This window comes from Scomber scombrus, chromosome 19 (genome assembly GCF_963691925.1).
Source record: "Scomber scombrus chromosome 19, fScoSco1.1, whole genome shotgun sequence".
Taxonomy (NCBI): Eukaryota; Metazoa; Chordata; class Actinopteri; order Scombriformes; family Scombridae; genus Scomber; species Scomber scombrus.
In genome coordinates, this window is record NC_084988.1 from 5,204,656 (window position 1) to 5,218,665 (window position 14,010).

General features: G+C 38.3%; 1 protein-coding gene across 1 annotated transcript; it reads left to right on the forward strand.

The window, feature by feature from the left end:
- The first annotated feature begins 181 nt into the window (after positions 1–181).
- On the forward strand, positions 182–12,698 carry LOC134000714 (transmembrane protein 87A-like). Its single transcript, XM_062440165.1, has 20 exons — positions 182–326; positions 1,323–1,380; positions 2,025–2,122; positions 3,655–3,771; positions 3,970–4,017; positions 4,126–4,167; positions 4,367–4,493; positions 4,773–4,834; positions 5,199–5,382; positions 5,490–5,589; positions 5,840–5,933; positions 7,013–7,084; positions 7,188–7,296; positions 7,997–8,055; positions 8,204–8,307; positions 8,412–8,488; positions 9,889–9,953; positions 10,051–10,103; positions 10,554–10,584; positions 10,737–12,698. Exons 1-20 carry the CDS (start codon positions 216–218, stop codon positions 10,776–10,778), a joined length of 1,653 nt encoding a protein of 550 aa, XP_062296149.1. The 5' UTR covers positions 182–215; the 3' UTR covers positions 10,779–12,698.
- The last annotated feature ends 1,312 nt before the right edge of the window (positions 12,699–14,010 follow it).

Below are 14,010 nucleotides of genomic sequence, written 5' to 3' on the forward strand. Positions count from 1 at the left end.
TTAATGCTCAGTAAGAACAGGAGGAAATATTAGAGCAAGAAAATCCTGTTATAATGTCCATTTAAGCTCCTGATTTAAAACACAAATAGTGTGGACCAGCCCTTTACCTGTCTCTGCGGTGTTTGGCTCCCTCTAGTGTCCGACATCGTGAACTACAGACGACTGGGCGCCGGAACTGGAGGCGGATACGAGCCTGACCCAAGGTGGACGCGCAAATGAAGATGTCAGGTGAACAAGCGCATCGGCTGTGTTTGTTGCTCTTTGCATTGGGTTTCCGTCCCGGGACAACAGCAGAGGTCTCCGTATGGACCGTGGACATCAACTCGGTCAGTGTTTTCACCCCCAAATTTGTGCATTTGTTGTGTTTCTTGCAGGAGTGTGTCGTGCTAAATCGTCCGTAGCAGCTGTTAGACTGGAGGAGAAGCTAACTAGCCCCGAGCAGCCTTTCATTTACCTGGCTGAGGTGAAGCTTTGCAGGAAGGTTGAAGGGAGCCTATCAGGTGCAGCTTCACACATGTCTGAGAAGATGCTTTATTATTAAAAAATATTATTATTATAATGCTGCATCCTGCAAGATGGCAGTGCAATGTGCATTGCTGCTACAAATACATTTGATTAAAGACAGGTATTATATAAAGGGGGTAAAAAGCAACTGACATCAATTAAAAGAGGAATGCATCACTCTGTCAGCAATCATAAAGCTAATTATATTGTTATTAAGGTAGAGGTGGCTCAATATGCTCAGACTTCAGTGTGTAAGAAGGGTGTATTTTTTGTATGTGTGTGTTTTTCAGGAAGGACAAATCAGCTGGAGACACCTCCTCTTAAGTACATTGTATTTCAGGATGGGTGTATGCATGTTGTTGGAGCCTGGCCTTGATGACTAGTTTTTATCAGGAAATAGACTGCCAAGTGTTATTTGAGATAACTGTTTAACTAGTCACTTATAAAAGCCTTTCTGTAGGTAAATATTTATAAAGACTGAGCCACTTACAAATATGGTCATCATAGGACATTTGAATATTAGTGAAGCTGCTGCCTGCAGAGATGCAACTTCCTGTTAAAATTGATTGATTTTTGGCTTGAAATTAATATAAAAGCCACATTTACAGACATTTTTTGGACATGCATCTGAAAGTCTACAGCACCTTAAAAAGAGGCATCTTGGTTAGAGCTACAACTAATGATCAATTTCAATATTATTTATGCTGTCGATTCTTTTCTCTGTTATTCGATCAATTGTTCGGTTGACAAATTGTCAGAAAATGACCCAAAAAAAGTGTAAACAGCAGCTGACTGATTTGTGTCTGTCGTGTTTCCAGACAAAAGATGCTGTGTTTCGGAAGACGTTATACGCCAACACCACCATCTTTATGAAGTGTAAGTAGCTTGATGTGTCCCATTATAGTATTATAGTATAGTAGACATTATATTCATATGCCAAATATTCAAACACTTCCCTGCAAGCTTCTTTTTTTGCAGAAATAAAACCATTTTAAAGGAAAATGTTCCCTTAAGATTCTTAAACACAAAGCAAAGAGCATTTTTATTTAGCAGTGTAGTAGTTTTTTTAAATTCTTGCCAATAAGTCGCTAGAAATAACCCTGATTTTGTTATTTTCTGCACATCTGCAGTGGAGAAGAATGCAATCTATAACAGTACATGTCAGGTGTCGGTGTCAGTCCCTCAGAATGAAAAACTACTTCCTCTCCTCTCTAAACCTTTTGTCAACATTCAACAGCATTAAAGTGACACATCCATAATACTGTAAAGTAGGGCTGATTTCTGCTCCTTCAGTAGCAGAAAATAGACCAGGATGTAATAAAGTGACACGATGCAAGGAAATAGAGGAAGTCACCTACTGAAGTACAACTAGATAAGGGAGGCTGGGGGTGGAAAGTAAATTACTATAAGTAAGTTAAAGCCCACAGAGTGACTCACAAATTGACGTGATGATATTTAACACCTGGTGGAGACACTATAAGCCTTTGAGTAGCTGCTTCTCTTTTTATCTCTCTCCGCAGTCCAGGGTGACACAAGGTCATGTGATAGAAACCTGGCGTTCAACATCAGCTGGTACCTGCGCTCCTCTGTCTGCTATAATGAGGTCTTTAACACACCGGTGAGTATTGATTTTTGACTTCTCACTGCCTTGTTTTGAATGAATATGGCACACAGGTTTTATTGAATTGGATTATTTTCACACAGAAAATTACACAAAGACAAGTTTATCTATATCGTTAAAGCTTTAAAGAACTTTTTGGCAGAAAGTCTCCCTTGATTTGTCAGCAGTTCAGAGGTTTTGGCTTCAATAGATCCAATAGATAGATTGTCAGTCAGAGCAGCTGCTGCATCCCTCCTGCAGACGTTCCCGAGTGTTTTCATGGCCTCTGGCTCTGCTTCCATCTTTGTGCCAACGCTGGTTCTTTGTCCAGAAGTGCCTCAAACTCAGCTGCCACTTTGGCTTTAACACACTCCAGTTGTCAGTGCTGGTCTTGAAGTTGGGGTCAAAGAGTCTGTTTGTATTGTGGTCACCTGTAGCTTGATCAGGGCTTTTTTTATTATTTATTTGAATGTGTTTTGAAAAGTCAGTGTCTTATTCTTTCAGGCTCTAAACAAAACGAGAACAGCTGGCATTATTGTCTCCTTTCATCTTCACTTTCCTCGGATGATAAAATGGATCTTTTAATAAACAAGCAAAACATTTCCCAATGATTAAACTCATGCATGATGACTGTTTCAACTGTTCTGCTGGATTCCTCTATTGGAAACAAACCATTTAGTCTCCATCTTCATCACTCACACTCACAAACATCTGCACATCAGTTTCCAACTGTCATCAATAAAGAGCACTGACAAGCTCAGATGTGCGGCTTCACCGCAAATCTGTTGTGTGAGAAAAAAGAGCCACGTGTGTGATACTGATACTTCTGGAGGGATTTCTTTTTTCATCATTCATTTTATCCAGCTTAGCAGCCAGAAATATTATCAAATCCTGACGTGATGATTTCTTTTTTCCTTCCACATTTCATACAGGAACCGCGTGCTTAGCAATCATCTTACAAATTCACTGACGTCCCTCTGTCTTTTTCTGTTATTATGACACAAGCTTCTGTTAATAAATGACTCATCCAGTGCATGACATTCACTGAAAGCATTTGTAGGGCTGGGTGATGTTTTCAAGCACACTATCTGATTAGTTTAAGCTGAGCAATAGTTTCCTCTTTTGCCATCATCAGTACTTTTCAACCTAATTCATCTATACCAGCAGTATGTTGTGCAGCTACAATTCACTGCAGTCAACATAAATTCTGCATTGGATGCATAGATGACATTTCTTAAGCTGCTACCACGTGCAGGTTTTAGTGTTCATACGTGCCTATGCATGTTTCCTTCTTCTTCAAAATGAGGCCAACCGCTCATCCCATCTCTCACTGTAACCTTACAGTAAATATACACAACTGCTTATTAGTATTGCGGAACAGTGAAATGGCATAATTACCACACATGCTGTTGGATCATAACTGTATTATTCCACTTGTTTAAAGTAGATTTGACACAGTCTTACATAAATGTTATATATATATATTGCACACTCAAAACTTCACAGAATGCATTGTGTAATTGATTTATTTCCTCCACTTTCTCCTTTAGGACAACAAAGCGATGAACATGTTTGGCATGGACCACATGTTGAAAGACGGCTGGAACGGCTTCTACAGCCAGGGCTACATGTACTTTGATAACTGTTCCACCCTCTTCTTACCAAAGGTTTGTGACCATAACACAGGCGTTGTCTCGCTATGAACAGCATATTAATGTAGGGCGGTGCAGTTATTCATCCCTGAGTACTTTCAGCTGCAGATCCTTAAAAGCAGGATGTGTTTTTCATCATTCAAACATTTCAATGAGTTTGCCCCATTTATACCTACACATTTACATATTTCTTCACTCTTTCCTTCCTTCAAGGTGTATTATGCAGATTTCAACCCATATCAGCCCCTGTCAAGCCCGAAGGTGAATCACTGATCAAGCTTATACACTCTAACTGTATTTTACACTGCCAAATCATCAAACACTACGAAGCATTGATTCTTAAATGTGTTTGCATCATGTTCTTTTTAGAGTGACCCATCAAATCAGAGCCTCATTTGGCCTGACAAGCCGGTAAGACATCTGATTTCTTCTAATGAAAATATCTTTGAAACTTTTGGCTCTATCTGATGTTTTTTCAAAGATCGAAGCCATAGCAAATAGTGTCTGTCTTTGCATGTCTAAGTTATATTTTGTAAAGATTTGAATGTTCAATATTTGAAATAGCTTAAATGTGCAGATTTTTTTTTAACTCATAACGATCTTCATGCAGGACATCAGTGCAGTGGCTAAAGCTTGGGAGGACAGTCCGTATCTGTTCATAGTGAAGGTGCAGCCTTTGTTCCGTGGAGTCGAGGATGACGACATCAGCGCAGAGCAGCTCAGCTTTACTTTTACGAGTGAGAAACGACACCATTTTACTCGCAGAGCTCTAAAACCTCTCATATATCCATACCTAGCAGAGAGTTTGTCAAACATAAATGGAAAAATACTAACTTTCACATCAATGTTAGCTGATTTATATTATTTGATGTACTGTTGTTGTTTTATGTGTGTCTTGTAAGGTGTCTTTGAGTGCTTTGAAAAGTGCCTTTAAATAAAATGCATAATTATTATTATTATTATTATTATTATTAAAAACAGCTGAGAAAGTGACATCAATGTTTTTCCCCCCTCAGTGAAAGTAGAGATGAAAGGGCCACATGACTACTCCTCTCCAGCAGACTGGCCCCTGATGATGGTATGTATCATCATTTATGTGGAGCGAGGATTTAAAAATATCAACAACAACAAAAAACCTTACACACAAACTGTATGATTATGACTAAATCAGGCATGATTCATTATTGACTTTTACACAGGAATGAGTCATTTTCTTTGTTCTTTGTGTTTTATAGTATTACTCAAGCTATTTACATAATAAAGTGTTACTGGTTTTCAGAGTTTTTGTGTCCCATGATAGTCTAAATATTGTATTTTATAATAGTTTGGGGCAAATGTACATAGGGCCATAATAGTTTAGTCAAATTTAAACACATTTAAAGTATTTGTCTGAAATCTACGATATACAGCTGAGCTCTTTTTCTCTCTACTTCCTATCACAGTTCTTCATGATCATGTGCATTGTCTACGTGCTTTTCGGGGCTCTCTGGCTCTTCTGGTGCGCCTGCTATTGGAGAGATCTGCTGCGGATCCAGTTCTGGATCGGTGCCGTCATCATCCTTGGCATGCTGGAGAAAGCTGTGTTCTACTCCGAATACCAGAGCATTCGTTACAAAGGAGACTACGGTCGGTTGACTTTATACATTTCAGTATTTGTGGCTTTTGTGTTTTGTTTTCTTTTACTGAAGTCTGTTACATTCCTGATTTTATTTGTGTGTTTTGCTCCCCCACAGTTCAGGGCGCTGTGATTTTTGCTGAGCTACTCTCGGCTCTCAAAAGATCTCTGGCTCGAATCCTGGTCCTCATTGTCAGTCTTGGCTACGGCATAGTCAAGTAAGTTCAGTCTTTTAAAACTGTCCTTTTAATCTAGATTTACTGATGTCTCAATACTTTGACATTTAAGATCTTTTTTTCCCCCCACCAGGCACATATTTTCACAATTTTTTCCATTAAAATTGCTAATTTGTTTTTATTGAAGAATAAAACCTAGTGGGGGATTTGCTACAAACAAGTGGGTAAACAAGCCATTTAAGCTGCATTTGTTTGTCATATAACTCAACTTTTGTTTTAACCCCTTGTGAAGGCCCAGGTTGGGTACCACAGTGCACCGGCTGGCAGCTGTCGGGCTTCTCTACCTGCTCTTCTCCTCTGTCGAAGGTGTTCTGAGAGTGACAGGCGTAAGTGACAGCTGTTTATAAACTCCACCAGCCTCTCATTTGGATACCACCTTAAATGTATTATCCATAGTATTTGTTTTAACCTACAGATGCAATCTAGGACACAATGAAAGTCAATTAAATCATATACTGTAATACCTCAAACAGCCTGACTGTGCTACATAACATATTTTTGTCTTATTTAAATTACTATTTCGTTCATGGTTGTCTGTTAAAGCAGAATGTGACAAATCTTATAGTTAAAGCTGCACTCTGCATTGTTTTTGCAACCCGTAACTTAGCAACATCCTGTAAGGTGCTACTGATAAACTGCACATTAATCTATACCAACCGCTCTGCCCTATGAAGACACACTATATCCCAAAATATTACAAATGGCAAGAGAGAGACGATAAATATTCAAGAAGGCACAGGAGATGATTTATTTTCCTGTTCCCTCAGATGAGTTTCATCCAGACGAATATAATGAAACTACCGCCTTTCAACTCATTCAGATGTAACATCATCTCTTGCATCCTTCTCAGGCTGATTGAAGCTGATAGTGTGGTGTATTTTTACATAAAAATCTTGCCTAGTGCAGCTTTCAAGGCATCTGTATAAATAAATTTGTATTGAGTAGAGGAGACGATAGAGAGAGGGAAGGTTACGTGAGGATTCATGGCTCTCGGAGGCAGACAAGTGATGATAATACGGACTGACGAATTTGATCCAAGAGTGATTCTCAAAAGCAGCCAAAGACACTGCAGCGAGTTCAAAAAGTCACAAAAACCTAAAGTTATACAAATTAAGGTAAGATAAGAAAGACAGTGAGAGGAATAGAGAGAGGTTATGTAGCTTGGTGAGCATATGTATTTGGTCTGGAAGCAGATCTAAAGAAGAGAGACATAAATCTGCACCACATCTTAACACAAGCTTATCTTAAGTTTAAAGAAGGCACAGTGACTTCTTTTATGTTTAAGTAGCTGTTCTCTTTCTCAATAACTTTCCCACACACTTCGCTCTTGTCTGTCTTCTAGGTTCATGGTGCCACTGCTTAATTTTGTCTTGTATGTAAAATCTGACTCATCTTCTCTCTCCAGGGTTTCTATGGGACTGTTGCCCTGGTGGCAAATCTCAGCCTCTCCCTCATTGACTCCTGTGTCATGTGGTGGATATCCTTTACTAAATCAACCACACCTACTGCCCCAGATTTACCTTTTTTAATTATGTGTATTTGAATGTAATTACAGTATGTTTTCCTTAATTTGCATCCACATTTTCATCAGTCTGTCTCAAACCACTCGTCTCCTGAAGCTCCGCAGGAATATAGTGAAGCTGTCTCTGTATCAGCACTTCACCAACACTCTCATCTTCTCTGTTCTCGGTGAGTTACGGCGGGTGAAGGGTGAGAAATAAATAAGACAGAGCTGTAGTCTAGAAACAGCTGCTGCATTTTGATCAGTTCACAAGATCACCGTCTGAAACTGGAATAAAACAGGTTTCATTTTCTATATCTCTCAATAGAAATGTATGTTGCAGGTGTTATAGTATCTGTTTTAGTATATTGTCACTTCCCTGTGCAAACCATGTATTCTCAAAGCATCACCTTTTCATGGGCTTAAAAAAAAAGATAATCCAATGGGTTTTTAATGGTTCATGAAACCCTAAGAAGTAGGAGAACCCATTTCTATTCGTCTTGTGATTTTCTGTCATATTGTCAGATTTCTATGTTGAATTTGGTCAAAGATCCAAAACTTCAGGTAAACATATGTAAAAATCCCTTAAAGTCATAAGCCAGGGCTGCAGCCTGCTCTGAACACCATTGAACTGACATTAGATAGTCTTTGTTGATAAGGTTGTTCATCATGTCCCATTTCGGATCAGATTCAGGCTCAGACTCACACAGATGTATCCCAGAAGTTTATATTTTGAGTTAAAAACAAGAAAAAGAAGCAAAATCTGATTACTGCTGTTTGTTTATGTCACCTTCGGACTGCGTGGAAGAGTTTACGGCAGTTGACCAATCATAAAACATAATGTTTGCACACATCAAAGTGAGAGCAGTGTTTACTTTGTGTCCACAGCTTCCATCATATTCATCATCTGGACCACCAAAGTCTTCAAGCTGGTGGACTGCCAGACGGTTAGTTTGTTTTCTGTAATTGATTGATTGTATTATATTCCACTGCTCTTCTCTTCATAAGCCCTTTATTTCTTGTTTATACAGAGATGAAAAGTGAACTTTCCTTCCAACCTGTGTTCACTATTTTCTATTTTTATCCTTTCCACAGGGTTGGACGGATTTGTGGGTAGACGATGCCTTCTGGCGCCTCCTGTTCTCCACCATACTGCTGGTCATCATGGTGCTGCTGCGACCCTCTGCCAACAGCCAGAGGTAGGAGTCACTCAGGAGCTCGGGCTCACCCTGGAGCACCAAAACCATTTCTGTTTCTGTTCCTAGTAGTTGGATATTATAGGCTCTGTTCTGTTTTCTCTCAGGTTCTCCCATTCCCCGCTGATTGATGAAGATGATGATGAGGAGGAGGCCAAGGAACCTATGCTGAATGAAGCTTTTGGTATTATTGCCTTGCTTTTCATTGCAAGATCAGTCAAGGTTTTTTTAAGAGTTGCCTGTTTTTAAATACACCTTTGTTATGAAGTTTAAAAGACCTGTGTGTGGGATTAAGTGACATCTAGTGGTGAGGTTGCAGATTGCAACCAAATGAATACACCTCCCCTCACTCTCCCCTCCAAGCATGAAGGAGGAGAACCTACAGTGGCCACGAAACATGCAAAATTCGTGAAAGGCCCTCTCTACAGTCATTGTTAGGTTTGTCCATTGTGGGCTACCGTAGAAACATGGCGGTGCAACATGGCAGCCTCTGTGGAAGAGGACCTGCTCCCTCTGTAGATATAAGGGGCTAATTTTAAGGTAACAAAAACACAATGATTCTTATTTCATGGGATTATAGACTGATTAAAACATTTTATATTCCACTTCTACAAAGTCTGTTCTGCTGGATGCAACTAAATTCTACACACTGGTCCTTTTAAATAGATAAATAAAGTGGGACACAGCAAACAACAGTATCCAGTTAGCTAACCAATGTTGTCTTCTTGTAAACATAACTGATGTTAGCTAAAATATCCAGTGAGATCTAGTGGTATAGCTAATATTTGCACATTAATATACATTTTGGCAGTTTTTTGTAGTTTTAAATTAAAGGCAAATGCTTTGGCTTGTTTTGGGTTTAACTGGAGGTCCACTGATATTTAATACATACTTTATACAAGAAGAATTACTCCAAAACATAGACAAAAGCACTGCTGCAGAGCCAAGCTTTCAGTTCTACTTTAGTTTGGATCCTCAACAGTGTTTCTGTCCTTTTTTGGAGAGACTCTACTGATATGTTTGAGGTTAACTCAGCTGAAGATTTGTAAGCTACAACTTAAAAGGCTTTAGTGTAGATGACAGGGCCAATATGGGCTGCAGGGAAGAAGATAAGACGTTTGTGACATCAACACACTAAACGCTTATCACACAATCTTTCCTAAGGATCTCGCAATTGCTTCATTTTTAGCCACTGTTTTCATTTTGGCATTTCTGTAATAGATTTTTGTGATAGTGTGATAGGGTTTTCCAAGAGATTTGTGTTGCAACTGCATAACTTCCATTCGTCTTTTTCTATTACGTGACAAACCCCACACATCTGAAAATAATGTTCGGCCAGGTCTGCTCACAACTCTCCTCAGAGCCTCTGAAGGTGACCCTGTCAGCCGTACTGTATAATCTAGTGCTACTGAGGCCATTATTCAAGTATGTCCAAACACATGTGCTGAACAGATTCAGCTAAAAATGTTCAGTTTATGAGAGCGTATAACATAAATGGCAAATTTAGTAGCGTAGTTATGTTATAGTCATATTATTGGACAAAGCTCTTTCATGTGATCTCACATGCCTTTTTTTTTCTTTTAGAGGGAATGAAGATGAGAGGATCAAAGCCTGACACCAACGGCTCCCAGAAACTGTTGAGCAAAGAGGTGGGTCCACTCTGCTTCCATTTTGTACCTAATCTTGTTTTTTCTTATTAATGTACAATTCAATTATTTTATGTTGTGTAAACTCTGCTTTTGCTAGGATGAAGATCTAAAATGGGTAGAGGAGAATATTCCTACAACTGTTGCTGATGTGTAAGTAAAATCATTTTACATTTTAGACATTAAGTTGACAGTCTGACAGCAACTGAGAACTGCAGAGACAATTTAAGAGGACAAACAGTTTCTTATAGACGCTTTCACCAGATTAAATTAAGTAGGACGATACAGTATGTGAGCTCAAGTCATTTTCATATTCATGTATTTAAAAAAGATACCAAAATTACCTGGAAGTAGAGAGAATATGGTATCAGCTTAACAACAGTAATCCTCCTTAATATATCATATTGTTTCATCTTATGTAAGTGTGTTTATGTAGCAGATCAAGGACAGTTAAAACCAGAAAGGAATACCGTTAATACTCAAATGGAAGAAATTGTTCTGTTAACAAGTTTTAAAAAACCGTGAGAAAGTGTCTAAAAATGTGTGAATGCATTCACTGCCTCCTTCTTTGATATATCACTGCCCTTTTTTTTCTCTACACAGAGCTCTCCCTGTAATGCTCGATGAAGAAGAGGTAAAGGATCTTTGCTTTCCACCCTGCTAGTCCCGTGATTTTCAGTCACATTTTATTTTATATTTAAAATGCTCCTGGTAATGACCTTTATCATGCGATATTACCACAATGACATTACTGTACAGTCATCAACGTGTGTTCCTGTTTTCTAGGAAATCCTGAAAACCAAGATGGAGCGATCCAAAATGGAGTAGAAGCACGGACTGAAAATGCAAGACGATGATGTGAGAAAGCAATTTCACTGAGGCAGCGATGAATGCTTTTTGAGTGATCTGATTACCAAAAAATGTGGGCAAAGCCAACTGTTCTCTCAGACACTTTACTTTTTTTTTTAGATTTTATTTCACAAGTATTGTGTTACACAATAATAATACTGATAAGCATGAGTGTGTTACTGTGCAGCCCTGAGTTGGATGAGATAGCTGTTGATGTCAAGATGAGCATTGTGAGACAGGGTTAAAACCGGTAAAACTGAAGAAATAACACAGCAGAGCAATTTGATAAAGATTTGTATTATTCCAAAGCTGCTTAGGCCCTCATTCACTCACAAACTTGGCCAAAATCAAGTAGAAACAGGGTATTTTCCTCAATGCCCTTTGCAAAAAAGGAATTTTTATCAAAATGCTGTCCTGTGGCTTTCTCTTCATTCAACGTTTACTGTATTGGAGTGTGAGCTGTCTTGAGTAATGGGGAGAAGATGAAACATTTGGTAAGATATTAGGCTTCAATGGATCAAACTTAAAGGAAAAAGACTAACTCTTGAGGTTGGGGTACATATCAGAATGTCTGGCAGTCATCACAACCAAAATATCAGGTGATGATGATGATACTAATGGAGGGGCAAACACATGCTGAAAACACCAATACTATCAAATTAGATTTAAGCCAGCACAGCATCTAACACTTGAACTTAAGGATTGTGTTTTATTAATGTTACATATTTAATAAGTCACATGATGATGTACATTTAAATGAGAAAGCAGCCATATAGTATGATTAACCATTTAGCCAGATAACAAAACAAAAAAAAAGCTATGTTTAAATGATATTACATATGCACATTAGTAAACCTTTGTTGTTTGGCTAATTGGGTAATCCTGAATCTACAAATATAAAAGCCACTGTTACTGTAATGTAAACGCGGCTTCATCAGTGACTGTTGATACTTGAAACATTTCACTGTTATCAGGGGGGGGGGAAACATGATACTCGTGTGTTTCTTGTGTTCACTGGAGCACATTGTCTGCTGAGTTGGGAGAAGGGTAATGACCCTCTCATGCATGAAAGTATCTCAAAGCCTGGTATATACATAAATATACACAGTGTCAACAGAGCTGCCTGTTACCATGGATCACCTCTTTGAGATGTTATCTTTAAACAGATCTGTTAAAGCAGCTGAGAGTATGACTCCAGTGTTGATGGTTTTTCAGCTTTTGCTGAAAAATGAAAGACTGGATGACCCTTTAGACGTATTTTCCTGGTCTGTTTTCAAGAATAAGTAGTCTAAAATTACGTTGTTGTTTTGTTTTTTTAAGGTAAGACACCTCACATTACAGCAATGGTTTAGGTTCATATCATTTTGTGATCACCACACCAAAGTGAACACTTCTTTGTAGCTACTGAATCACAGAATCCATTGATAAGCCTTGCAGATGTGGTGTAGGCCTAAATTTAAGTGTGCTTCTGTGATTTTCTCTGTTTGTATCCCTTTCTCACTCCCCCTCCTTTAATGGTGCCAGGGTTTTATAAAGGTCCTCACTCAAATTCAGTAGCACAGGGTAGTTTACAAATGTTGTACATGATCAGTTATAAGTCATTTTTATTTGAACATAGTTACAGATTCCTTTGAGTCTTGTCCCATTCACACTGCAAAATAACCTCGCCTTATCTGGCAGAATTATACTCTCATCCTTGTGCAATCTACTGCAGTATGTGTGGATATTTCTAAATTACTTAATTTATGTTTTTTTAATGTGTCCAAGTCTTGTCAAAGGTATTTTATTTCAGAGAGATACTAGGCCCGTTTTCTGGATGTGAGTCTGCATTGTAATGTGAAGCTGATGATATTGTATGGCTTTTTGCATAATGTCCTGCAAATAAAATTTATATTGAAAGATGGTTAAAATGTCAATCTTTGTGTGTGTTTACTATGAATGTTTAGTGTGCAGGTGTGTAAGTATGTTGTCTTTTCTTCACAAGGGACTGGTGACTTTTAAGGTGGATTAGGGTAATGTGGGACATTTTTGCCATTCTGATTTGTGTACCATATTTACATATGAATCCAATACATTATATCAACAACTTATATCATCATGAAATCCTCAAGATGTTTCCTTGTTTAATCAGAAGACATTTTTAGATATTATACTAAAAGGGGAAATGGCAATGTTCCTTGTGCCAAATGGTTTCCAGAATTTGTGGATCTTCTAATTTGGGACAGTTCGTGCTAAGATCTGGGACACTAGTTTTTAGGTGTATGCATCATTTGATGCTCAAATACATCATAAACATAATTTAACAATTAAAAACATTGATTTATTCATGCTAGATTTATATCCTTAACATTTATTTTGTGTAAATGTCACTGACCTTTAAGTGGACTTCACAAAAGTTACTTCCTGTTTAGCTATTTTCCTGCCAACATTTAATGACATCATACCCACAAAGTCATATGATTTCTATTAAATGACACCCCTGTTTGGAGTCAACACCAATCATGTTCACTTTAATGTTGTAGAAAAAAAGATACATGCACCGGAGCTTAGGTGTCCAACATTAGTTAATGTCCCACACTACTCCACCATATTATATTATTATTATTAAATACAAGAGCTCCCTTACTCAATTTTGAAATGCACTTACAGGTGAAACATTGTTGCTTTACTATTTCAATATCAACACGGTCACAGATTGTGTAAAAATCAGTTTCGTCCATAATATTAAATCTATTTATCATTTTCCTCAGTGAATTGTTGTGATTAACATATTGTGAGGTTTGCACGCGACTGTTTAGCACAGAGGGGTAAATATCCTTTTCATTCAATGGCCACAACCAGCCCAATTTGACCTCGTGTGGGCTGGACCAGTAAAAAGAGGGAAGGAAGGACGGAAGGAAGGAAGGAAGGAAGGAAGGAAGGAAGGAAGGAAGGAAGGAAGGAAGGAAAGAAGGAAAAGAAAAAAGAAGAACAGAAAAGAAAGGATGGAAGGAAAAGATGTTAAGCAGGAAGAAAGGAATGAAGGAAGGAAGGAAAAAGAAACAAGGAAGGAATGGAGGGACGGAGGAAGGAAAAATGTAAAGGAAGGAAGGAAGGAAGGATGGAAGGAAGGAAAATATGTAAAGAAGGAAAGAAGGAAAATATGTAGCCTAAAGAAGGAAGGAAGGGAGAAAGAAAGAGAGGAAGAACGGGAAAAAAAGAAAGGTTGGTA